Source organism: Anguilla rostrata, chromosome 7, assembly GCF_018555375.3.
Source record: "Anguilla rostrata isolate EN2019 chromosome 7, ASM1855537v3, whole genome shotgun sequence".
Lineage (NCBI taxonomy): Eukaryota > Metazoa > Chordata > Actinopteri > Anguilliformes > Anguillidae > Anguilla > Anguilla rostrata.
In genome coordinates this window covers 20,252,848-20,280,055 of record NC_057939.1, presented here as the reverse complement: position 1 = coordinate 20,280,055, position 27,208 = coordinate 20,252,848, and the positions used below count along the sequence as shown (strand labels likewise).

Genomic DNA, 27,208 nt, shown 5'->3' with positions numbered 1-27,208 from the left:
TTTGCTTTGTCTAAAGCCGGCAAAATGTTGTGTTTCAAATCCTCTCTGGTGTGTGGCTTTACTTGCTTTTTTTGTTGAGCTTTCAAAGTCATTACACTGCACCAACTTCAGCAGGGCCTCACCAGCACTCTCTCTGATGCATTATAATGTGTTGTATTCTAATGCTTCTCACATTCCAGGACCGTAGGGCTGTGCAACAGCGTATGAATATAAATCATGACTTTTCTCTGCTGCACAGACAGAGTGTTAATGGGCCCTATCCTGTTACAGATACACCTTACCCGTGTTACAGACACGCCTTACCCATGTTACAGACACGCCTTACCCATGTTACAGATACACCTTACCCGTGTAACAGATATACCTTACCCTTGTTACAGACACGCCTTACCCTTGTTACAGACACGCTTACCATGTAGACACCCTTACCGTGTTACAGACACGCTACCGTACAATACACCTTACCCTGTTACGACACGCCTACCCTGTTCAGACAGCTTACCCGTAACAATCACCTTACCATGTTACAAACATGCCCTATCCATGTCACAGACACAACCTATCCATGTTACAGACATTCTGTGTCAAGTCCACACATTAACTGAAATATGTAGCTAAATCTTCAATTTCCACAAGGAATACCATATGCCTGGTAAATGAAAATTCTAATCTGGAAATTGCAATTTGTCAAGGGGTGACATAGCTCAGGAGGTAAAAGCGGTTGTCTGTCAGTCGGAGGGTTGCCGGTTCGATCCCCACCCTGGGCATGTCGAAGTGTCCCTGAGCAAGACACCTAACCCCTAACTGCTCTGGTGAATGAGAGGCATCAATTGTAAAGTGCTTTGGATAAAAGTGCTATATAAATGCAGTCCATTTACCATTTACCAACTGGTTTGTGGGAAGCACTCACATTTTACATATTGTTAATTAATACAGCTGGATGTTTACTACCCTCAATTTGACATATTAGTACTGCAGCTGGAGACCTTGGTAAATGCCTCACTTCAAAGGCACGACATCACACGGGAATCAAACTTGCGAGCACCTAATTGAAAGTCGTGTTTGTTACCATCTATGCCGAAATGCTTCCCCCGAACTCTACCTGTATGGGCCCCCGCCCAGGAGCCTTTGGTGTGTGCTCTCTCGGACTTTCACGATATCCGTGGCCAGCTTCAAAAGCGAGCCTGCTCTTTGCTCTTCGCGCGGGTCATGCGCTGCGTCGGCGCGGCAGCGCGGCGGTGGGAAAATCCTGCCCTTTCCCTCCGGCCTGCTGGGGAGGCGGCTCACTGACTCATCCGCCGTGTGAGCCAGGAGCCCTCGAGGAGCGTGCCTGGATTTAATGAAGTGAAACAGAATTAGACCGGGCCCTGGCCAAACAGAGTTAAGCCCATGCAAAATAATACCCAACCTCCTCAGTGTAACGTCTGTTTGAAATATCACCACGCAGGTCACGCGTTCCTCTTCTGTTCTGCGGTCTGCGAACCACAAAAATACGTAATGAAAGATGCTGGTGATCTTGTCCTTCCTTTCCTCACAGTTGGTTGTTTCATTGGTTGGTGAGTTCGTTGATTGACTGACTGGCGGGTGATTGGTTGTCGGTCGATTAGCTGCCTGGCTGGTCGTTCGGTTGATTTACTGAGCGGTGTTTGGTTTCCAGGTGGTCCTGGAGTGCAGCGTCCTCTTGGACAAGCTGCACAAGCTGGATCAGAACCGTCTGCAGCGGAGCCTGCTGGCGCGGCACGAGGAGGCCTCGGCCCAGGTCCAGAGGCAGATCGTGGTGAGGCGCCGCGTGGAGCTGCACAAGATCTTCTCCGAGGAGCTGGAGGAGGCCACCAGGATGGGCGAGATGGAGAAGAACGTGGCCAACGACCTGCTGCACGACTACTTCACCTGCCAGGTGAGATACTGTCTTACAGACATCACCTTTCAGGTGAGTCACTCCCCTCCTCATTACAGACATAGTTCCACTGTCAAGTGCGATTTTGTCTGTCTGATTACAGACATCACCTTTCAGGTGAGTTACTTCCCTCCTTATTACACACATAGTTGTGCTGCTCTTGTGGTACCTGCTTGCCATTTTAAATGCACTTCGGTAAGTCAGTTTGGCAAAAGGCATCTTCTAAGTTGTAAATTGTACCTTTCAGGTGATTTACTGCCCATCTATTGATATGTATTACCTGTTCTATTACACACACATTTCACTTGTCCAGTGAGTTACTGCCCATTGTATTACACACACATTTCACTTGTCCAGTGAGTTACTGCCCATTGTATTACACACACATTTCACTTGTCCAGTGAGTTACTGCCCATTCTATTACACACACATTTCACTTGTCCAGTCAGTTACTGCCCATTCTATTACACACATATTTCACTTGTCGGGTCAGTTACTACCCGTTTTATTATGAACATATTTCCCCGGTTGGGTGAGTTGCTGCCCATCCTATTACACACACATTTCACGTGTCGGATGAGTTGCTTTTCATTTTATTACACACATATTTCACCTGTCAAGTGAGTTTCAGTCCTTTTTATTGCAGATATATTTCACCTGTTAGGTGAGTTGCTGTCCATTTTATTACAGACATGTTTCACATGTTAGGTGAGTTACTGTCCATTTTATTACAGTCATTTCACCTGACTACTGTGGCGATAATTTCCCTGCATGGGGATTTAGGTATTTTTTTTACATGCACACACATGCATTGTGTATTTTACACACTTACTGGCAGATGTTTCATGAGTGAGACCCACTTCTCCATCTGGACCCTGCAGTTGCTGCTTGCGCCATTTGCCCCGCCCCCCACCCAAGCTGTCTCTGACTCCATCTTACAGGGCGGAAGCAGTGTGTATTGCCTTCATTTTCCTAATTGCCTCCCGGGCACGGTGGCCACGGCACGTTTGTCGAGCGGGCCGCAGTTTAGTTTATTGATTCTGTTCGGGCCGCCGATTAGCGGGGGGAATTTTCCACTCGCGTCGCTTTCGGCGGAGGAACTGAAGGGCCGTCCGGAGGAAGTTTTGAATGCCGAGTGTTTCCGTCGTACGGCACTCGAGTGGGCTTTGGTTAATGAGCCTATTCTTTTATTCATGTGCTGGACCCTCTGTTTTCCTGCAATATTTCAAGTTACCACCATCCCTAAACACATCATTTGGCATTCGCATGTGGCCCCAGTTGTTAAAAGTTTGGGCAACCGCTCTATCAAATTAGTGGGTTTTTTTCTATCCTTATTTTTATTGTCGTGTTATTTTGTGGGTGTTGATTCTTTTGTAGCTCTTTCGGCTGGGAGATGTTTTTATTTCTTAGGACGCCTTTGGTAATTGAAAATATTTTCATCCTGAAATCTCAGACGTAATCTTGAAAAGTGATTATTGTAGCAATGAAAAACGGGCCAAACAAATTGCGCTATAAAAAAGTGTTATTCACTTCCAAGATAATCTGCAGGTCTGAAGACATAACATATTGAGAAGTTAAGGCCCCTGCCAGAGTAATTAACCCTGGTATTGCATCTTCAGAGTAGCCGAATATCATTTGAGTTTCAGTACCCCATCCATAAAAATGATCTGTAAACCGCTTTTATTTTTTATCACATACAGTGGGGGCCAAAGGTCTTTGGACACTCCCAAGAACTGATTGTTTTCATTATTTATCAAGGGCCAATACAATTATTGCACCCCATTTACACTTCTTATTCAAGAATACATTATTTTAAAAATAATGTATAAAAAAGGTATTTTTTGAAAGTCAAGAATTGCCTTTCACCTTGATTACCACCTTCACTCTGCTTGGCATTGATTCCACCAGCTTATGCAACACCTCATCTTCCATTTCACTCCAGAATTTTCTCAACAGTTCTCTTAGATGATCGATTGATATTACTTAATGCCTGGCCTTTTCCCTTTTCAACTCCTCCCACAGATGTTCGATTGGGTTCACATCTGGTGAGTGTGGTGAGAATGGCACCATTGTTCACATTATTGCATTATTTCTTGATAAATAATGAGAACAGCCTGGGCTTGGTTGTGTCCTCACACCGTTGGTCCCCACTGTATCTCTCAAAGCTAACAGAAGTCATAGGGGAAAAGAATACAAATCTTGTTTGAGCGGAATTCAGAATTGGATGCTTTTATCACCCTTAGGGGAAATTCCTCTTGATGTATTTACGGGATTCCAGAAGCACAGCTCTCCACAACAGACGACAGTTCTCAAATATTTACAGTATACAGTCTACACAGTACTATTAATCACAATTACAGACACTCTTCCTCACATAGCAAGGCAAGAATAAGTGGATTATAATTGCCTTGTGCTTTGTTAATATGGAGAGTTCAGAAGGTATTTTCAAGGCTACTGTTACATAGATCTTTATTGCATCCCGAAAGGGAACCGCTGCAGTGTCTTTCAATGAAATAGATTTGAATTGTTTTGATTGTAAACCAATGGCATTTTGATAAGTTTGATATATCAAGCCTGGCCTGTGATATTTGGTGACAGTGTGTTAGCTAAGGATTATCCAGAAATGGCCAGTGAGTATTATGGATTTGATTGGTATGTCTTTTGTTGTTTATTTCATGTTTGTTTGAATAATGTATGTGTTCTGCTGTAGGTAACATTGTGAATTTATCCACTGGGAATCAATGAAGTATATCTATCAATCAATCAAAATATTCAGTTACTCTGCAAAATTATACTGCTAAAATCTAAGATGCCGGCACAATAGTTGTCCGTTCGTGTCCTCCGTGTAAATTTCTGTTTCATATAATAATTCAAATCGTATATGTGCAGTATTTTTATTTTTTTACCTTTATTTCATGTCTATAGAAACTAACACAAATAGCTGTGATTTATGTATTTATTTGGCTATTCTCAGATGTTCTAAGGATGATTTAGTGCCAAACCTTCCTTCCCCCCCATGGACGCTGTATCTAAAATGCGCGTTTGTTTGGTGTGCGTTTGGGAGGTGCTTACCAGCGGCAGGTTGACATTCATAAAGGGGCACCAAAGAAAACTTAAAGGATTGACTCTTGCTACGGACCTAACAAGCATTCTGCAAGATACAAGTGATGTTTCTTTTGTTGTGCTTGTTCTGTGTCTAAACCTACCTGGATTACCTGAGTCCAAGGAATAAAAACGAGAGAATGGATTTGCTACACAGCCCACAAGCGCTTCAACCATGCTCGCACACTAACTTCATGAGTTTGGGTTTTCCCAGATATGTTTATCTCCGAGACATGTGATGATGCTTTTTCAGACTCTGCACAATATATTGCACACGTACTTGACTGATCACAACTTCAACTTGACCCAACCCTAAAGTGCTGCAAAAATCTGCATTACTGGATAGAGTTTTAACAAATATTTTGCACAAATACAACAGTACTGTGACTTTTTGTCAGCAATGTGAGTTATCAGTCTTAAACCATGTTGTATTCAAAACACATTTCAAGCTTTTCTACGTGATTTATATCAGAGTGGCATTGACAAATTTCCATTATGGCTGATGTTGATATTGCTTGGGACTGTTTTAAGATGATATTTATTTATTTATTTAAATCTAATGCCTCTGTGGATTGAACTGCTTTTAGCTTCCTCAGAGATAAGTGTACACGATTGATGATCACATAAAAATCTGAATTATATCTGAAATTGCTGCCTCTGAAACTTAGAACAATCCCATGAAATTTTGGAAATGAGTTAAATCGGTGTCTGGTTCTGATGTTTCCTGCTAGCCTTCCTGACCTCCTTAAGACAGACGGTAGTAAAATCAAGGATAAAAACAATATTGGAGGGTTTTTTTAATGAGCATTTTTTCTCTGCAGGATCTGTTTTTGATCATTCTGAGGCTGTCTAATACCTCTGCGTGATGCTCTATGATAAACCCTGCAGGAAGCTCTTTTGTAAGCCCTTTCCACTTTGAGCCTGTTACTGAAGTCTGTAAAGCCCTGAAAGGTATAGACTGTAAAAATTCAGCAGGCCTGGGCAATTTTTCTATTTTAAATCTCAGCACCAGCGCCATCCCAAAAGTGTGGAAACTTGCTTATATCCTTCCTTTATTAAACTGTGGGGATCCCTCGGATGTGAATAACTATCGCCTTATATGGCGCTTTATAAGGAAATATATTTGTGCCGTATATTTTCTTGCTGCTGTAATCTTGGCCAGGTTTCCACTTGTAGAAGAGATCTCGCATCTCAGTGGGACTTCCTGGTTAAATTAAGAAACAAAAAATAAAAAAACCATAATCTGTTATGGATTATATTGCTAGTTATGAGTATGTAAATCATGTACAGAAGCATGGGTGGAGTACGTTCCAGCTCACAGTAAATTGTGATTCATCGGAGGTGGTGACTGTTCATTGGTTTACTAGCAAAGCGTATCCCCAGTGTTGGGTGGGGTATTTTCTTTGTAGGATTAAGGAGCACATTATGACCCTGACAGGTGATGCTACTGTATATTCGAACTGTGTGCTAGCCAGGTTTGGGGTATGTTCTGCTTTTTCATTCAGTTCGCAAAATTAATTGAATTTCATTTAGTGAATTGTCTAAATTGAAATGCAGTTGATCCCAACTCTGGTACCCAAATGCATTCTTAGGCGGTTTTGATGAAGTGGTTTTATGTGCGTTCACCTTAAATCTTGTGGGATTTTGATAAAACCTCTGAGGTATTTATATTCATATGAAGTCTGAGCAATAGCTGTACAACCTGATCCACCTGCTGTGAGATTTAAAACTCCAGAGCTCCTTAAAAAAGCAGGTACGTCATGATTTAGCCCTGTGCTTCATGTTTGGCTACTGAGGCAGTGGTTTCTAGAAGGCTGTGACATCATCAGAGAGTGATAGCCTGTGTTGTCTGTCTCTCCCAGGACCAGCTGGAGGAGGTGCTGGATGTCTTCCTGGCCACGCACCGGAGTGTTCTCGGCGAACGCCACGCCCAGAGGCAGTTCCTGGTGCACAGCCTGCAGAGCCTGAAGAGCCTGATCTGCGAGGTGTTCGCCAAGACGTCCGGCCAGGTGGAGAGCTGGTTCAGGGACCTGAGGAGGTGAGGGCCATCCTGGGGTTCCGGGCAAGGTGCCCTCATTTTCCTGTCCTCGAGGGCCACAGACAGCTTGGCGTCACAGTAGCTAAGTGGCATGCTGGGACTGTGCTGCTGCCGAGCTTTGTTCTCTGTTAAACACTGGTAATGTAACACATTTGATGAACTTTCCATTCTGTGAGTGGACCAAACACAGAAAATTGTGGCTTATTACAAAAAAGCAGTCATGCAGGAACACTGACTGTCAAGGTCAGGCCATCTTAATTGGACCCACACACTGAGCCAGCGATACAGATAATCAGGAGGAGCAAGGGATAGAACCGCAGTCTAAAGCTACCAGTTGCTTTGGATAGTCAGTTTGAATCGCCTGCTTGTCGCTAGCCATGTTATTTCTTAGTATGGTTATATTATGCACATGACTGCATAACATAAAGTCTGGATTGTATTTGCTACCATGAAGTTGTAGGACATGCCACTGTACCAGTTATTACCTGAGTGAACTTGCTTTAGATTTCTGTAGCAAGTCAAAATGAATGCAAACTGAACAACTCCCTGACATAGTTTTCTCTCTCAACCCCATCACTGCTATTGGCTACAGCACAGTGGAAAAGAGAAGGTCGGAATGTGGTAGAGATTTGACACATTTGCAGTGGCAGAACCAAGTAAAGTGTAAATGGAAACACTGTCTACCTTGTGTGTGCTGTGTGCTCAGTATGAGCACAAACTACTCTGTATGGTCAGAAGTCTCGTGAAAAAAATAGTATTGGCCACTTAGCGAAACGTTCTATATCTCAGCTCATATGTACACCAAATGGTCAATCTCATCGAGAATATATGAATATCTTATTTCACGATCAGTAACTTATTTTATTTCAACAAGAATACAGTATAAGTTTTTGAATATAAATTCAACATATGTCCTCTTAAAAGGGTTTCAAATTAAATTTTGCTTGAGATAAAACTCTACCTGCTTTATAAAATGAAATACGAAGTAGGAAGTTCATCAGAGTTGGGAAAGCCTTTCATCCCCTTTGAAGTGAAGGTATTTTATTGACAATAAAAGTATGATATATGAAGGAATTAACATCAAGCTCACTGTGAAGTAAAAGCAACGTGGCTTTTTTTATACGATTCCCTTTCTGGAAACGGAATCTTTTTAATTCAAGATCTTAAGGGGATTACTCCATCATCAAACAAACGCTGACATTTAGGTATAATTTATTTTCATCTACATAGCTCATAGATTATCGTACAAAACACAAAATATTTTTTTTTTTTTAATGACATTTGCACATTTGGGTGAAGCATGGGTATTTATTTTGTTGGATAAGTCAGTTTACCTTTTGATCAAACTGAAAGCAGTAATGACGCATCTAAGCGTAGTCCGCTGCAGTGCATTTTGGCAAATGCCTTCTGTTGGGCCGCGTGTGGGTAAAGGAGATGCACTGAATCCCTGTGCGAAACAGAAGTGTCTGGCACAGGCACACGGACTCATGCAGTCGGCCTGCGGCTCCCTGGCCCTGGAGAGGCGGGGTTACTGTCCTGCCGGGCCCAATGGGGTTCCAGTTGCTCCCGCCGGTTGCCCTGCCACTGAACAACCCCCCCTCCCCCGTCCCCCAGCATGGAGCGCAGTGGGGTGGACAGGGCATTCTGGGAAGAAGAGACACCCCACTGCGCATTGGCAGAGACAGAGACCGTTCTCCTATGGCTCCTGGTGCTCTGGGGGCCGTTCACCAGTGGCCAGGTACACTGTGGTTCAGTCAGGCCACTCATTCAGCCAACCAGCTATTGAAGGACCCTGGACATTGATTATGGGTGCCACCGTCAGCATGCGCAATGGTCCAGGCCCTGGGTTTCTTGTCACCGCAAGGTTACCGGCTTGATTCCCAGGTGGAGCACTTCCCTTCTAACTCTGAGCGAGGCCCCTTCATTGACTATGCAGACACTTTTCTTAGCGGTTCTGCATTTCAGTTTATACTTCTTCAACACCACGGTCCTTATATTTCTCCTCCTGCACTTTCGTTCCCCCCCTCTCCCCGCTAATCTGCATCCCTCCAGCTTCGAGCCCCACCCCAAACGTCGCAAGCGCCCCTGTCCCGTCGGACCGTGAGAGATCTCCGGACTGAAAAGTCTGCTTTTTCACGGCGTCAAAAAATGAAAATCGGACACAAAGAAGATAAAAAAGGGGCGAAGCAGTAACCGCAACCCCAGCAGGGAGCCCAGTCCAATATCATTCACTCGCAATCATCTCTCTCCAGTCTGGTGCTGCTGATGTGGTGTCATTTTCTGCTATTGTGCATTTCCCATCTCCCCCCCCCCCCCTCGTATGCATCTTAATGAGCTCAGATGCTCGCTGAATGGAGATGTCTGAGAATGGTTTTGCTGAAGCGAAATTTGTTTCACAGCAATGATGTCTGAGTTTGCCGGGGAAGAAAATGCGGTTGCGTGCGGATATTAATGCTGATCTGTGTCGAGCGTGTGCTGTTCCAGGGACACCGCAGACCTGGAAAGAGCAGAAGCACCGCGATGAGAAATAAAACTCGACCCGACTTCATTCCGGCTTCACGTACGGTTCATACTGGCTGAAGAATAAAAAGAATAAGAAAGAAAGAATAAGAAAATCTACAATCATAAGTGATTTTCTCTATTTAAAGTGTAAAAAAATGCGTCTAACATAATAACTGCGGCTAATGAATACTGCCCATTTGTGGATGTGGAATACATTTAGATGTAATTTGTTCCTGTAAATATGGTAAATATGTGTGCTAACAGCCATCAAAGCATTATATATTGGCGTGTACAAGTCCAATTTAAACTGGACAGTAGGAAAGGAAATTCATACAGATCTGCAGTACAACCAGGGACCTGGACCCCATAATCACCTGATTGGTTGTAGAGAGAGAGAGAGGGTGCAGAAGGGCCTACAGGCCATTGAGCTATGCTGGGTAGTGGAGCCTGTGGTAGCCTACAAAATGGAGGCTGTAAGAGGGATTCAATTTGGGACTTGTCCACATGGAACAGCCCCTCCTACGCTGTACAGGAGAGTGAAGAGGAGGGGGGGTTCATTACCTCAACCTGACCATGATTTGCTTTGGGGGCAGGCAAGTTTTGTTGCCGTCTTGTTATTGAATAAAGGGAATAACTGAACTCCGCAGATTTTACCCTGGCCTTGATGTGTGATGCATCATAATCCTCCCCTGTGAGCTTCCTACAGATCTGGGTTTGATGCCTTCAGGGAACCCATTTTTAAAACATGTTTTTCATTTTTTGGACAAATACTATCATTTCATCACAGAGATTTTATTGAAGCCTGTTTACAATAACCAACAGTGTACTTCAGAAGAACTCAGAGCACAGAGTAGGGTTTATTAGTGTATGAACTGATTTCTGACAGCTTTGAATCAGAAGCCAAAAAGGAAACTTCAATACAGTTTCTACCTTCTGATTTTGTCATCATCCGAGTCATTGGATACATAGATATTTTTTCAAGGAGAAATGTACAGGTAATCTTCACAATGCATGGGGATCCATTTTAGAATGTCCCTTCGGTGGGGGGGTTGAACTTTATATACCATACTGTTCTAGGCAATAGTGTAAGAGTTTACCAGTGCTAAAGTCTTGCGTTCAATGATGGATTTGCTCCTGACACATTCTGAGTACAAATGAAGACAGCTCAATAACACAGGATTATAATGCATATTCATGTTATAATGAGCTGGGAATAGGGAGTGTGCAAGAAATGGCCAAGTCTGCAATTCGCAGTGGTTCCCCGTATGCGGTTTAAACGCTGTTCTCTTTGACTTTTATCTGAGTCATGTTGCTGACATGGCTTCTGAAGAGACGTCTTAGGAGGTTGAAGACAAAATCCAATAAAATTCTCATCTGGAGGAATCAAAGGCTTTTTCGAGGCCAGGCCCTTATACTGTGGATTAGACCACAAAAAAAGATTCTTGAGAGTATCTGATTGGATGGCCTGAACTTTCCACAAGTGTAACTTGCCTGAAATGTTTTATTAGTTTCTTGTATACCTGAAGCCTATGTTCATCTTGGCTTCCCTAACCCTAACCCTAACCCTAACTCTAAAAACTATTTGCATTTTGAACAGACAGCCATTATAATTTTTTTAAATGTAATTGTTGCTTTGCTCTCTTTTTGGTCAAACAGTTTAACATAGACAAGAACCTGAAGAAAATATTAACCATAGCCAGTGACCATTCTGCAGTACAATTTGTTTTGATGTGTAGCCCATTGAATACACTCAGGCAGGACAACTTTTTATGTTCTGGATAAGAGTGTCTGCTAAGTGAATGCAATGCAATGCTCACAATCACTAATTTATATTTTACTAATCATTATATTTTTAACTGCTTTAAGTGACCATCCTTCCCCCAGGGAGGCCAGTGTGGCGGAGGACCAGCTGAACCTGCTCCTGGAGAAGGCTCAGAAGGAGCTGGTCCTGGTGAAGCAGGGGCTGGACGAGGCTCTGACTCGGGAGAGGAGCGCCATGCACTGCGGCCTGGTCAAGAAGAGGAGGGGCCTCATCTCGGACAAAGTGAGTCCCTGCTGACACTTCCCCCAATTCTTCCTCATCACTTCCCCAACACTTCCTCTGCCTTCCCCAACACTTCCCCTGTACTTCCCCAGTAATTCCCCAACACAAACTCAATGATTCCTTAACACACCCCCAAAACTTCCTTAACACTTCCCCAGAACTTCCCCAGTACTTGCTCAGCTCTTCTGCCAACTCCTCTCCTGCATGCACTTGCAGACTTTCCCAGACTCTCAGGGACTTAATGCTGTCCCACGTAGGCTGCAGTGTGTGGTGTTTCTGGGCTTCAGGTTTAAACAAACTGAGTAATGCTGTTATGTCCTTGTGCAAGGTAAAGTACTTAAACCAGACTATGTTATTAGATATTCACGTCGAATAAATGCAAAATTTGATGTAAGCTATGCAGTTCCCTTGGCATAAGGAAGGTGCTAAGCTATTAAGAAAGATGACTCAGTTTTTGAGGAGCTGACCCATAATCTTCTAAAGCTCTTTCCTGTGTACTGTAAGAGGAACCAGGCTAGCACGAGCCAGAGCCAATCTAGCTGACCCATTACAACACTTGCATTTCTGCCTGTTGCATTACTTACACCTTGAATTGAAGCGCATGGCTTCACACTGTCTACTGGTGTCTTTTCACATTGAAATGACTGCTTTCATCAGCAGTCCCTGATGATTTTCTGAAAAAAACGTAGACTGCCCATTACCTATACATCTGGGTGTTTGCTGTGATCATTGACAGCAGAGCTCTCCTTCCCCCCTTCTGTGTTTGATCTCTCTGGTTTTGGTGCCCATGGCAATAAAAGCAGGGTAACTATGCAGTCCCCACGGCTTGCTTTCAAGTAGGCTTTCATCGGTTATCGTGCAGGGCTGAGCTTAAAAGGGTCAGGGTGGCTAAAAGGATGATGTGGAAGCAGCCTTGAGCCTCAACTAGACAGTCTGAGTCCACTTGTTTTGTGGAAACATCCCAGAGCATGAGCCAGACAACCTGGTTCTATTTGGCATTTAAGCCTTTTTGAAAGACCTGAGAAACCTGGATTCCCAGTACTTAGCGTGAACTTTCTGAAATTTGCCACATGCGCACACTTTTTCACTTACACACACACACACACACACACAAGCACAAGTGCCCACACACAAAAGCGGTCTTTTGATCCTGTAGGAAACTAGATCTAGTCTCTTCTGGTGTTTGCGTTGTGGTACTGTTCAGCACTGTTGATAATGGTGACCTTGGTGCACCCCACTGTGAAATTTTATGAACCCTCCTTTTCGATTGGCCACACCTCAGGAGTGCCGCTTTTGAAAGTCATCATCAAATGCTGAAATGTGAAATGCTGCACTGTGTCGTGATGTGTTTCACACGTGTTACCTTATACGATGCATTATTATTCATTTTCCTGATTGCGTGTCCTTCTGGTGAGACCAGATTTCCACACATGGGGGTGTAAACGACTCTAATCTGCTTTGCATCTGTTCTTTTGTTTTAGCATTACAAACGTTGGCTTGCAAAATTGCTATTGCTGGAAAGAAATGCTTGGCATGTGGTCATTTCATTGATATAAATCCTGAAGGCAATTTTAATAATACCTGATGTGCAGGAACCGCAATTGGCTGAAACATAACTGAAGCATAAATTTCCCCCTCCTGGGAAAAAACTGTCATAAATGCAGTTTTCTGAACTCTATTTCCATCTATCTTTCTCCCTAGCCTGTCAAGATGTAGACAAAGGGTACAATTTTTGTTAATACTAAGAATAAATTCTTAGCATCTCATTTAGAGCTTTTGTGTACCTGTTTAATCCCCTGGAGGCCCATTTCCCTCTGAGGCTCTTTCACCTGGAGACTCATTTCCCTCTGAGACTCTTTCGCCTGGAGACTCATTTCCCTCTGAGACTCTTTCCCCTGGAGGCTCATTAGACTTTTTCCTTTAGAGACTCATTTCCCTCTGAGACTCTTTAACTTGGAGACTCATTTCCCTCTGACACTCTTTAACTTGGAGACTCATTTACCTCTGAGACTCTTTCCCCTGGATGACTCTTGATTAGTCCTTAGTGAAATTGTACACCTGTGTTTATTTTAGCCAGTTCACTCCATCTCTCTTTCGTCTGTGTTTCTTATCTTGATCCTTTTGTCTTTTCCATCCCTTATCTTGCCGCTGCCTGTTGAGGTTCACAGTACAGATCTGTTCCCCCGGCAACACAACGGGACGTAAATCCATGGGTACTGTTGTTACGGATACGGGGCTGGGGGGGGGGGGGCTGGGGTGGGCTGGGCTGGGTAAGTGAGTGTGCGTGTTTTCAAGTGAACTGTGAAGTACTGAATGTTCTATAATATTACTCAGGTGTGTGTGCATTTTTTATTTACTTTTTTGAGTGTTTGTTTATGTGTATACCTGGTGTGGGTATATGGTTGTGTGTGTGTGTGTGTGTGTGTGTGTGTGTGTGTGTGTGTGTGTACATGTCTGCATGTACGCATGCTTATAGCATGTCTAACCTGACTGTTCTGGTCTATGAGAGGTACATTGGTAGTGGTGTTTTTGGTAAATTCCTGTCCAGTATGTTTAATCAAGTTGAAGGTCGGGGGTGGAATATTATCTTGGGACACTGGAACCTGGAGCCCTGGAGTTGCCTAGCGACAGCAGTGTAGTGTGTCTGGATTTAAAGAGGGGGAAATTCACTCACACATTTTTGGAAATGGGGGAGTAGGTTTTTGTGGCGAGACATAATTCGCGTAGATACATTATGCCAATTTGCACTGGCATTCCTGCAGAGCACAGTTGACAGTAATACACACTGACACTGTAAGGATTTGACGAGCTGGCGATGTCAAAGGTGAAGATTGAGCACTGCATTGGTCACGGTGGAAGCTGTTTGAAATGTCAGCGAGCGTGGCAGAGGGGTCACCTTTTGCTGGCAGCAGTCCACCTCGCCACTGATTAATAATGCAGGCCCGCCTCTTTAATGTGGAGCGGGCTGCAGGGGTGAGACGTCAATAGCGCCCTCGCGGTGCGGCTCTGCAGAACAGCAGACGTGTCAAAGGCCAGACACACAGGCCACTGTATTAGCCGCCCGTCCACACGCGCACACACAGGCATTCGTACCCGCACTGACAGCGCACACAGTCTTACGCATACATGCACTTCAGTGTTGGTGTCTGTTCATTAAATCCACTGCATTCAGTTAAATGCATTCAGTAATGTTCCAAGAAAATTTTACTATGCGTGATTTGAATTTCAATTCATTTTTTTAATTGACTAATGTGAAATGAAATTGACCCCATCGCTACAGATTTGCATGCATGCGTACACGTGTATGCACGCGTGTACGCTCACGCACACACGCAGGTACACACACACACACACACAAACACAGTGGGCCAGCAGGAAGTGAGGAGGGCAAAATGACGCTCCAGTTGGTTGGAGTAGGTGTGTTATGTGGAGTTTGTGGTGTATTGGGTGTCTATGATGTTGTTCTTTCAGACCTGTGATGGTGTTGAGTACAGCATCATCTGCTTTACTGCATTTGTGTGTGTGTGTTTTTGCGTGTGTTTTGCCTTTCACCATTCCTTGGGTGAATGTCCTGAATTCATAGACATTTAATCTCCCTCCTATCAAAGTTAGAGGTTACACTGTAAGTGATGCTCTTTGGCCACGTTCTTACACCATAATCCGAGGATTAGGATTTTATCATGTGCGTCTGCTGCAGATTTACTCTAAATCTCTCTGGGCCTTATTGTTATAATGGCCAATAAAAGAGTGGATTACACTTCATATTCAGTATTCAGTATCACTGTGATGCTTCACTGTACACTTGATACTTCATTACTGAGAGTCACTCCTTGTCACTCTCTGATGAGCTCATGCTGTACTCACTGAAATATTTCACAACACAAAGGTCCAATGGTCTAAAAAAGGCTATACATTGTGAAATGCCACCTCTTCTGGGGTCTGCCCCTTTGAAACACTTTGGGCTTTGAGTCTCAAACGCACTTATAGTGTTGAAGGGCATGTGCAATTCATTTGAACCCTCCAGATCTTATCTAAGTAAGGACTGCTTTGCTCACTGCAGTGAGACGTGGTGCCCAGAAGTAAGAGTGTGTGTCAGTGCAGGTTAGTTTTTTATGGAAAGATTACTTAAATCTGTTGTTTAGGTTGCAAATTTTGTGCATGCTAAATTTAGCTCGGTGTTCTATCACAGGGAGATGTCAAATCGTGGGAAGCTACTGTTCCTGCTTCAAGATAACTTTCTATCATGGTTATGTGTTTAAGTGATAAAACAACAAAGGACTCATCAAGACAAGGTCAACTCTGCTACTTTTCATTGCAAATGTAGCCTTATGTTTAAATTGCCATGACATAAAGACAAAAAGGTTTTTATTTTGCATTAATTTCTACAACTAATACAGTTTTTAAATTCCCAGCTAGCTATTTCATTAATGAGGATCTGTAACCTACATGGGCTCAAGTTTGATTTGGAGATGCATGGTATTATACAGGTATTAACAGATATCAGATGCCAAACCCCTGTAGGCCTGTTTTGTTTAGTTAATTATATAAAACCAGTGAAGGCATTTGGTGAGCAGTTTTTTTTTTACAAAAGTGAGAGCTGATTCATGCTTCAATTAAAGCTTTAGGTTACTGTCGTAACCCTGGTTCTCTGAAACATTGAGTAGAGAGATGCACCTATGGAGAATGACGTTCAGTCATGACCACCTCAGAAGCAACCAATTGCACCAAGTCTGGCTCTGACAGACAGTAGCGTGTCCAATGCTAAAGGAGGCTACCGCCCACCTGGAAGAACATATAGGGCACTGCAACGCTACTCCTTGGTGGACATATTCACTTCTCGTACATGGCAAGCAGGGCAGTCTTGATGGATCTCTCCACTCCATGTTTCAGAGAACCAAAATTATGACAGTAACCCCACAAAAACTTCCACTTCCACTATCTTTGAGCTTCTGTTACTTTCTTTCAGTAATATATAGAGTAATTCTGTCTCTTGGAAAACAAACTCCTTTAAGAAGAAACCAGGATTATGCCTGGAGACAAAAGGGTTCAAGAATAGGAACCATTTTATTTTGGGTATGTCATTTTCAGGCTTATGTTAAAAAGGAAGGTGCTACAGATGGGGTTAACCATTAAAAAATTTTTTTTTTAAAAAGGTTAAGTCTGGTTTGTTTGAATTGCATATACCAGGGTGTCAAATATTACCCAATAATGGCCAGTGTGGCTGTTGGTCTTTGTTTTTGTTTTAGCCCAGGACAACGAAAACCTGATTCAACTGAGTAACTAATCATGGTCTTCAACAACATCTTGATAAGTAGAATCAGGTGTTAGTGCTGGGATAAAAGAAAAACCTGCACCTGCTTTGGCACCTTCTGGATATGATTGAACACCCCTGGCACATGCCCTTATGTTGTTGAAGTGCCATTTGATTGAATGTAGGAGTTTATGCTGAAACTCAAAGAATGAATCTTATTGGATCTGGCAGCATGAAGGTCGCAAGTGCTATCCATATCAGGGGGGTCTCGGTGTTTCTCATTGTTTTACAACTACTGGCGAGTGAATAATGGGGTGCAGTGTGCACATTTCTTTGAAGTGCTTTTCAGGTCCATACCTCATAGCACATGGATGAGATATAAATCTAGTAATATCTCACATGGATTTCGGAAAAAATGTATGTATGTAAGACCGTTTAGAATTGCGCGTCAATACTTTTGTGCACCAGAATTGGGGTCACATCCATTTAAAATAAGTTGAGGAAATGAATTGAAATGCATTTGCACATAGAACATTATGCGCATTGTTCAATTCATTTCCTGAATTGATCGCATTAAAGTGGAATCGACCCATTGCCGTACCCAGGAAAATGTGTCCTGCTGCATTTTTTTGCAGCCTCAAATTCCGAGTAAAAATTGTTTGCTTGAACATTGATTCGGAAAACGTTTTCTCTTGGAGGTTTTTTTGTTTCCGATAAAGAGATTTGGAATAGATTTTTGAAAAGTGCCGCAGTCGAGCTGTTGGTGGTTGTGCAATAAAAGGTTAAGTCGATAACGACTCGCCGTCAGTTTATGTAGGTTGCGGAGTATGGACAGGCTCAGAGCCAAACGGGTTGTTTATGTGTGACCCTCACCTGTGTGGTCCCAAACATCTACTGCACCAGACCATCCCCTGCTCCTGTTTTTCATTTCCTGTTTTTGGTGATTGGATCTGTGCGGGGAAGTGGTGCAAATCAGCAGGATAAAGGACTCCCAGAGTTCCCACACATTTTTAGAAAAACTGGGAATTTTTGATGCTGTTTTTGGAAATTGCCTACTTGTCCTGGAAAATATTAGTGTTTATATATTAAATGTTTTTAATGTATTCCTCATCATAAACCTCCCCTTATAGGCCAAAACCACAGGTGTCCCAGTCTGCGATCGCAATCAGCCCCCTCCCCCCCTGAAACAACCTCAATCAGTCTCTCCACCCCCGAATAAACAGTTTAAATAAACAGCCTTAAAAAATGGCTTAACGGAAATTAACGAAAGCTTCTGAGTGTGCATAACCATCATTTCGCTGAATATCCAGTGGCCCTCTGGGAACTGTAGTGATTATGAGTGGCCGTCTGTTCATACAGTCACGGAGTAGGCGAAATCCTATGCTTCCTCTCCCCTGATACGGAGTGCTCAGCTGTAGTTGTGTGCATGCCTTTATCTTAGCGCCGTGTAGCCGCAGACAGGGCGGGAGGTGTCTGAGGAAGGGGTTTAACCGCGGCCGCCCCCTCTGTCTCCAGCTTCAGGAGCACAAGCAAAAGCAGAAGGAGCTGTCGGTTCTGTCCAGGACCTGCGAGGAGGGTTTGGACCCGGCCCACTACCTCATCTCCTGGCAGAACCTCCTCATAGCCCAGTGTCTGGAGCTGGGAGAGCTCATCAACAACCTGGATGAGGAGGCGGCTGCTGATATTCGCAAGGTGAGCTTCTACACTCACACACCCTGACCTATACCTCACACACTATGACCTGTACCTCACACACTCTGACCTATAACTCACACACCCTGACCTGTACCTCACACACTATGACCTGTACCTCACTCACCCTGACCTATTCCTCACACACCCTGACCTATACCTCACACACTATGACCTGTACCTCACACACTCTGACCTATAACTCACACACCGTGACCTGTACCTCACACGCCCTGACCTGTACCTCACACACCCTCACATGTACCTTATTCACCCTGCTCTGTACACTACTGGCTTCAGAGATCATCTTGCTATGGTCCTTCAGTATTCATACATGTCCTGCTGTCAGCATGTAAGATCAGAAGCTGACTGGTTATGCATAGTGCAATCCTCTGAGACCCAACTTCAGAGCGGCAGTTCATTATCCAGAGCATGGTGTGAATGTGTATTTGGAGGTTAAACCAAAGCGAGCTGAAGGTGATGAAATCAGAGAGCAAACAGTGTTGAATTATTGACCAGCGAATCAGAAGCCTGGAGAACCTTTCTTGTTTGTTAAGCCATAGACTCTTGACCTTGCGCCTCTGACCTCTGACCCCCGGCTCCCCCCGCAGGTCACCATGCGGGCGATCCACAGCGCGGTGGCGGAGGTGAAGGCCCTCCAGCCGGGCGCGGCGCAGGCGCTGCTGGGCCTGGGGGCGCCGCGCTTCCTCCTGCAGCCGGAGCTGGTGGGCGGGGCCATGCCCGAGGCGCAGGAGCGGCTGCAGCAGGAGGGCAAGGCGGCCGTGCGGACGCTGCAGAGCACGCGAGACGCGCTACAGGACTGCATGGAGCTGGAGCTGCAGGAGCAGCAGGCCCTGCGACAGCGTGGCCGGGCCTTCTTCCAGTGAGTCACCCGCCCCCCCTCCCCCCCCGCGGGACCCGGGTTCACGGTGCCGAGCGCCACGCTCAGCCTTTTAGCGAGCTTCGCGAGCCGCGGAAGGCGTCCGTTGTGTTTTATTTACGCCGCTACACAGCAGGGTTTCCTTTGGGAAAGAGTCCAAGTGTGTAACATGGAGGAGTTTACAGTATGATGCGGTTTTTCCTTTGATGTGATGTCTGTTGTTCGCAGTCTTGATTCTTGATTGTTGTGCAGCTAGGCTTTCAGCTTTGTTTTCAGGCCTCACAGACAGCAGTCGACGGTTTGCAGGATCATAGCTCTGATTGCTGTTTTAAAAAATAAAAAAAATTTCTCCCTCCCTGTGTTTGTGTATGTGCGTGTGTGTATGTATATATGGTGCGTGTATGTGTGTATGTTTTATGTTTTTGTGCGTGTATGTGTGTGTGTGTGTGTGTGTGTGTGTGTGTGTTTGTATGTGTGTGTATTTGTGTGTGTGTCTGTATTTGTGTTTTTATGTGTGTGTGTGTATTGCAGGGCTTTGTGCGAGGCACAGCTCACTCTCTCAGAGGAGGAGCTGCTGCAGATGAAGCTGGAGTTCCAGAAGTGCATGTCCAGGATGGACCGCTGCCTGGTCCTGCCCCGCGCCCTGTCCCGCTCCAGACTGCAGGCCTTCCTGTCCCAGTGGAGGAAGGAGGCCCTGGAGAGATCCGAGCATGGCCTGGCAGCGGCCCCGCCTGAGAAGCAGGCAGAGGTCAGTCAGTGCTGCCCCCTGGTGTCCAGGAGGACCATACAAACGCTGGAGAACAGCATAACGCTCTAAAACGCTCTTCCTCTTTCACAAAACTCCGCTAACAGACACCAGACTTATAAAATGCTGCTGAAGCGTGTTTCCCGTGTTGTGCCGTGTCCTTCAAGCGGAACGCGAAATCGCAGCCAGTGCGTTATACTGACTGAAGCGTTTCCCTCGGGCGGCTTTTCACGTCGCCTCGGCTTTGTTGACAGAAGAAGCCCAGAGTGAAGGTGGCAGCCCCAGAGCACAGGCAGAGCCCAGACCTGTCAGATCTCCTGCTCTTCCAGAAACAAGCAGAGGAGAAGATCCGGCTCTACGAGCAGGAGAAGGAGATGGAGCGCACCGCCATGAAGAAGGTACTGGAAGGAGAGAGGGATTGAGAGAGGGAGGGAGGAGGGATGTGGAGGAACGGGAGCATGTCGAAAGATCAAGAAAAGAAGAAGAAGTGGCGCTGTATTGCTAGCGCGAGCTTGGCTACGTGTCACCCGGTTTGTGGTCTGCGGGAGCCGTTGAGCCGCGGGGTGCCGTTTCCTGTTAGATTTCTCTGGGTTGCAGTGACGTGCCCCACGTTCAGGTGCCGGATCGGGACCTTGCCAGGGCTTGTGTCAGCCAGCACCTTCCGCTGGGGCGCACGCGATTGGCCCCGGCAGCGCTCGGTGAGGCGCGGGTTCTGTGTGCGAGGTTTTTAAGTCACAGTCTGATCATGAAAGAGCAGCTCCTCCTGTCAGTCAGGCTCCTGTAGCCTGCCCGCGGAGTTCTCTGTTCCGGCTCTTTAACAGCAGGCCTCGCTCAGTCATCTGTGGGGCTGAAGGGCGGAGACGGTCGGCCGCGCAGGTTCAGGAGAGAGCGCGTGCTCGTCTGCGTTAGTGACAGACAGCGCCAGGGGGAGGGGGCAGGCTGACGAAATACGAGCGGACGCACGAAATGTAGAGGAAAAAATGGCGTTAAAACTGAAATTCACGTCGCGTCTGGCGAAGCTGTTTTTGCGTAAGCCCCTGATTGTGCCTTGGCTACTCTCAAGTAGAGGAGGTCAGGAGAACCGTGTCTAAGAGAACTCATTTGTGACTTTTCTCTTCAGGAAATGTTGAAGGACTGGACCTTGTATCTTCTATGACAGCTTGCCATTTTCCCCCCACAGCGCTGACCTTCCACCCTGACGGTGGAGTGTAGAGCTGTTAGTCATCTCTCTGTTCCCTGCTGTGTGTGCGTGCGTATGTTGGCGTGTGTGTGTGTGTGTGTGTGTGTGCATGTGTCCGTTCATGTGTGTGTGTGTGTGTTGGTGGATGTGTGTGTGTGTGTCTCTGTGTGTGTGCGGGCGTTTGTGTGTTTGCGTGTGTGTGTTGGTGGATGTGTGTGTGAGTGTCTTTGCGTGTGTGTGCGTGCGGGCGTGCGTGCATGCGTTTGCATGTGTGTACGTGCATGCATTTGCGTGTGTGTGTGTGTCTTGCGTGTGTGTGCATGTGGGCGTGCGTCCGTGCGTTTGCGCGTGTGTGTGTGTTGGTGGGTGTGTATGTCTCTCTGCGTGTGTGTGTGGGCGTGCGTGCATTTCCGTTAAGTGTGGTGTAGTTGGTGTTCACAGGCCAACAGGCATTAAACCGTACAGTGCACCCCTGGTCAAGCAGACTCTAGAAAAAGGGAAGGAGAATTGTGAAAATTGAGCTGTTCTCACATATTAAAGATTACAGGTTTAACCGTTCCAACGGTAGGTCACTATCATTATACGTTTGAAAATGAATCATTTCTTGTGGAGAAAGCTTGAGTTTTACTCAGTGATTTGAGAGAGGAGAAGATTTAGGTTTTGTTACTTTAAAGTTCAGTCCGGGGAGCCATAGATTATAATGTTTCCTGTAACCTATGCTGGTCATCACAGAAAAGGTCAAATGTATTGAACGTAAATGCCTAGTTTGTCACCCACACAGTTTATTTTTGGTGCCAAGAATGCGATCGAGTTATTCAATGGTAATAACTGCAGCCCTGGAAGGATCTCCCGGTTTGCCACAGGCGTCGTGTCTTTCGATAGATGTCTGAATTTATTTAGTCTTCTATGTGGGTTTTTTTTAATGGTGGTATGACTGTTATCGCTAAGAGTCCACTGTACAGATAGTGGTCCAGGTAAAGAAGGTCTTGGCCCATGTGAAGTGCCATCTCTACGCTTGCAGAACATCGGGTCAGAGAGGTTTACGTCTGATGAAAGAAGGCTTTCTGAATGTTGGCCGCAGTCGAGGAAACGGAAATGCAAACATAGCCGTGGCGGAGGTTCTTCGCGGCGTTCGCAGATTTTTTCCTGACCACGTGCGTGCAATGACACCCCCTTGCAGAGCGTTGGCACAGACACAGACTCCGCGCTGCAGCGCTGCTGAGATGCTAAGAGAACGTTGTTTTCCGTTAGCGTCCGCCGGTGCTGCTACGTCACGGCCGTCTTCAGAGTGACATCATCGCCGTTTTTATTTACCGGAGCAGATGTTCGTTTCCCGGGTGACTGACCCAGCTTATGTCTTTCTGCGTGTTCTCAGGCCTAGAGCACTTCCTGGTTAAGCTCTGCTCTAGGGTGCAAAGGACATCTGTGATCAGGGCCTTCAACCATTTGAAGAATCTTTTTTGGAATGTTTTTTCCTCATTCTAAGTCAGTGTTCTAGAACTCCATTGCGGTTAGTTGCCAGTAGTGATTGCTACATCAGCATTAGAATCTTCAGTGAAGAACATTCTAATCACAGATTTGTGACCTCACACATCAAAGGGTTAAGCCCTGGGGATACAGGCATGACTCCGCACTGCCGTTCTGTACAGCCAGCACACCGGCACGCCATCTCTGACCGATTCTTCCCGTCCTCTCCTGTGAAATCCGCTTTTGAATAGTCTCGGCGAGCAGCAACACATCGCGCTTGAGCTGGGACCCAATTCGTAAGAATTGGAAATGTTAAATTCTTGCAGAGAGGAATTCCCCCCCCCCCCCCCCTCCCCCTCCCCCCATATTCATCATTTATGACAGCTGGGACTTTGTTAAAGAATGACAAGCAGCGGAGGCAGAGCGTTTAATCGCCGCAGAGCTACGGCTAAACGAAATGCTCGATTTGCATAGCTAATGAAGGCGTTTTATTTTTTATAATAAATCTGCTGGCCTACGGATCCGTCTGATTGGAGGAATGGCGCTAAGATCTGTGTAATACATGAAAAGTGCTCCCTAAAACAGGGTACTGAGCAGCAGTCACCTACGGGCAATGGGATCCTTTAAGATGGAGGGCTGGTGGCGGAATATTAGTGAGCTGTCTATAACCGTTTTTATTATGTGAGGGGTAAAGGTGGCCTTCATGGTTTTTGTGTTTGTGTAATGCTGTGGCACATTAACAGTCTGTACGCTGGTACAGTGAGCTCTCTCTGAGTGAGTCTGGTGGGGGTTGGATGGGAGGGGGTGTGTGGGGCGGGGGGGGTTGGTGGGAGTGTGGGGGGGGGGTGTGTGTGGGGGGGGGTTGGTGGGAGTGTGGGGGGGGGGGGGTGCCCCAGGGGGGTAGAAGCTCTTATCTGTAGATTTCTTTTCTTCGGCACTGGAAAATTTTAGAGCCTTCAGTTGCTGAGGAATAGGCCCAGGGATTCACAGAGGGGAAAGCTTTTAAAATTCACACACACGCGCGCGCACACACACACACACACACACGCACACACACGTACACGTACACGTACACGTACACGTACACATACACATGCAGACGAGCACCGCACAGATCAACCGGAAAATTCTCCACTGGCACTCTGCAGTCAGGGCACAAACAAGAGGGGAAAAGAAGCGGCGTTTGAATGGATGCCTAATTATACTATTAAAGTCCCCTTTCAAGGCTTTTCATTCTCTCTGGCTACAGTCGTGCTCTGTCGGCAAGCATGCGAAAACATTGACTGTGAATATTGTTTTGGGGGGTAGGAGGGGGGAGGGTAGAGACGCGAACAATTGCAGGCTTATGCAACATAACCTTTGGCAGCATCCCATGATGCACCTGTGATTTTCTCTGCGGGGTTCCCCATCTTCAGGAAGTGGCCGTGTAACAGAGGGAACCTTGTAGGCCGTTAAAATGTACCTATTCAGACTGAAAGGGCTACTGCCTTCGTCTGACAGACTTGTAAACCTCTGGCACAGTGCTTTATGGTTACTGTCAGAGAAGGGACAAAGGCCTTGGTACTGGCTCTAAAGAAGGACAGTAACAGAAATGTTCTAAAAATAGAAGTGAAAAAACGTGAAATTAAAGTGGAGACCAAGTAATGTTTTTTTTTTGTTTTTTTTTAAGTCTGAAGTGCTACAGAATTATGGGGGGGGATCTTAAGCGATAAATCACATCTTGTGATCAGCGCAGACTTTCGTTCTCTGGGTAGCAGAGTATTTTCTGAAAGTGCTTATGTGAATGTAACGCAAAATATCAGTTGAAATATTGCTAACTCGTATTAACCGCTTGTTTAGCAGTGCTGAATAGGTGTCATTGGAGGCTATATGAGGTTTGCAAGGTCACCTTTGACCTTTGATCAAAGAAACGATTATGGTGGAAATACTGGGTCTGGACGCCGTACCTGCCGTTATGGCGGGGGTGTAACGGGCCTCTCGCTCCACAGGTGCTGGAGGAGATGCGCAGTGAGAGAGAGCTGGAGCTCCGGGCTCAGGAGGAGAGCCTGGCGGTGCAGACGGCTGCTCTGCACTTCCAGAAGGCAGAGAAGAGGTCCAGAGTGCTGGAGACGTACGGAGCCCTGCTCTCCCTGCAGTCCCTGCTGGTGGAGAACATGAGAGTCAGCGGGACCCTGGGAGGAGCCGAGATAACACACTGCATACACAGCCACGGCCTGGTGAGACCCTTACACACACACACACACTGACACACATGCACACACACACACATACACACTGCATACACAGCTACGGCCTGGTGAGACTCTTACACATACACACACGTACACACACACTGACACACATGCACACACACACACACACACACACACACACACTGACACACATGCACACACACGCACTGACACACATGCACATGCACACACACACAGACACACGCACACATGCACACACACACACACACACACACTGACACACATGCACACACACACTGAGACACACGCACAGACATACACACACGCACACGCACACACACACACACACACACTGAGACACATGCACACACACGCACACACTGACACACATGCACACACACACACACACTGAGACACATACACACACACACACATGCACATGCACACACACAGAGACACACACACGCACACATGCACACACACACTGAGACACACGCACAGACATGCACACACGCACACGCACACACACGCACACACACACACAGAAACACACACACAGACATACACATACACACAGACACACAGACACACATACACACAAAAGCACTGATGTGCACACAGAGCATACACACTGCATACACAGCCACAGCCTGGCTGGACGTACAGGCACACACACAGATACACAGCATAGACACTGCATACACAATCAAGTCTGGTGAGACTTGCACACACCCACACACATATACACACACAATGCAGACATGCGCATGCACACATACACGCGCGTGTGCATGCACACAAATGTATATAACCATGCTTGCTGAAGGTGCACAGGCTTAGTCGTTTGGTCAATGCTCATAGTCAAAGACACTTTAGTTTAACTGAGTTTAAGTGCTCTGTTTAAGCACTAAGTTGAAATGTAAGCACTCTGTTTTTTCATGCATGGCATGAATTTTCCCCTGAATTTGCATAGAATTATATCACAAAATCTGTTATCGAACTGTCCATGATTACAATGCTCTTGGTTACAGTGAACTCTCAATGGTAACTGTTTCTAATGAATAATAAGTTTCTAGTTAATTTTCTATTATAATTTCATTTCACGAGAAGCATTGTGACACTAACTGCATTGGTCACTTGATTAATTTGCTTCATTTATCGAATACTGTTTTAATGAAGGCTCTTCGCCCCCCCACCATCTTCCACCTGTACCTTTTGCCTTCTGTCTTCCGTCCCTCTTTAATTATCTCCTCCCTCCTCTTCCCTTCCTCCTGTTTGCCATCCCCACCCCTCCTTCCCTCTCAGGGCCTAGAGGAGGCGGAGCTTGTCTTGCAGAGGGAGAGGGCGGAGTGGGAGGTCCTGTCAACCGCGCACTCCGGTGGGGCCGCCCCCGGGGACACCGATGATGATGATGATGATGATGATGAGGACGATGACGAAGAGGGCGGACTGTTCCACGTAAACCAGAATTGCAGGATTGCCGTCAGTCTCCAGGAGGCGCTGGAGAAGCGTGAGCAGATCCTGAGCACGCTTGTCGAGAGGTGCGTACCGTCAGTGACGGCTGGTATCCAGGGAAACATGACGGCGCCTTCAGCCTCTGACCTTGGATCAGACTCAGTGTCAGAATGGACAGTTTTTACTTGAATCTGTCTTCTGTCTGTCCTGAGTCTGTCCTGAGTCTGTCTTGAATCTGTCTTGAGTCCATCCCAAGTCTGTCCTGAGTGTCCTGAACTTGATTTAACTTAGGTCTGAGCCTGGCTTAAGGCTCACCTGCATTTGGGGAGACCTTGGCCTGAGGCTCTCCTGGCTTCGACCGCCATCTTGTGCGAGTCTGGCTCAGGCATTGGCTGATATGGGCCTGGCTGTAGCGCAGGTTTGGCCCCAGTCTGCTGGATGGAGTTGACTGCGCTGAGCCGCGGTGTGGTGCGGTGTGGCGGTGCGTCCCTGTGCCAGGCCTGGCCGGGCTCGCGGCAGACAGCAGGCCCGTGCCCAAGGCGCGAAGAGCGGAGAAACGCTCTGGTGACGATGCCGGCGGGGGTGCGTTATCGCCTCCGGAGGGGGGCGCGAGCGCAAACGGGGCCTTAATCGGGAGGGAGGCGGCGGCCCTCCCCTTTTTTTAACAGGACGACGTCGTGAGAGAGGGAGAATTCGCCTGGATCCACTTCTCGTCTCTCACAGGCTGTGCGCGTCCCCTGCGGTCCGCTGTTCCTGCCGCCAA

General features: G+C 46.2%; 1 protein-coding gene across 4 annotated transcripts in view; it reads left to right on the top strand.

Moving 5' to 3' along the window:
• Positions 1 to 27,208, top strand: part of LOC135259324 (limbin-like) — a 72,854-nt gene that overhangs the window by 29,957 nt on the left and 15,689 nt on the right. For 2 of the 4 annotated variants that reach the window (XM_064343562.1, XM_064343565.1), the window contains exons 11-19: positions 1,658 to 1,897; positions 6,862 to 7,037; positions 11,406 to 11,583; positions 18,350 to 18,526; positions 19,138 to 19,409; positions 19,938 to 20,154; positions 20,406 to 20,549; positions 24,787 to 25,014; positions 26,296 to 26,531. In XM_064343562.1, the coding sequence (XP_064199632.1) occupies positions 1,658 to 1,897; positions 6,862 to 7,037; positions 11,406 to 11,583; positions 18,350 to 18,526; positions 19,138 to 19,409; positions 19,938 to 20,154; positions 20,406 to 20,549; positions 24,787 to 25,014; positions 26,296 to 26,531 (1,868 nt within the window). The remainder of the gene's footprint in view (positions 1 to 1,657; positions 1,898 to 6,861; positions 7,038 to 11,405; positions 11,584 to 18,349; positions 18,527 to 19,137; positions 19,410 to 19,937; positions 20,155 to 20,405; positions 20,550 to 24,786; positions 25,015 to 26,295; positions 26,532 to 27,208) is intronic. The other 2 variants (XM_064343563.1, XM_064343564.1) reach the window with 2 other exon arrangements.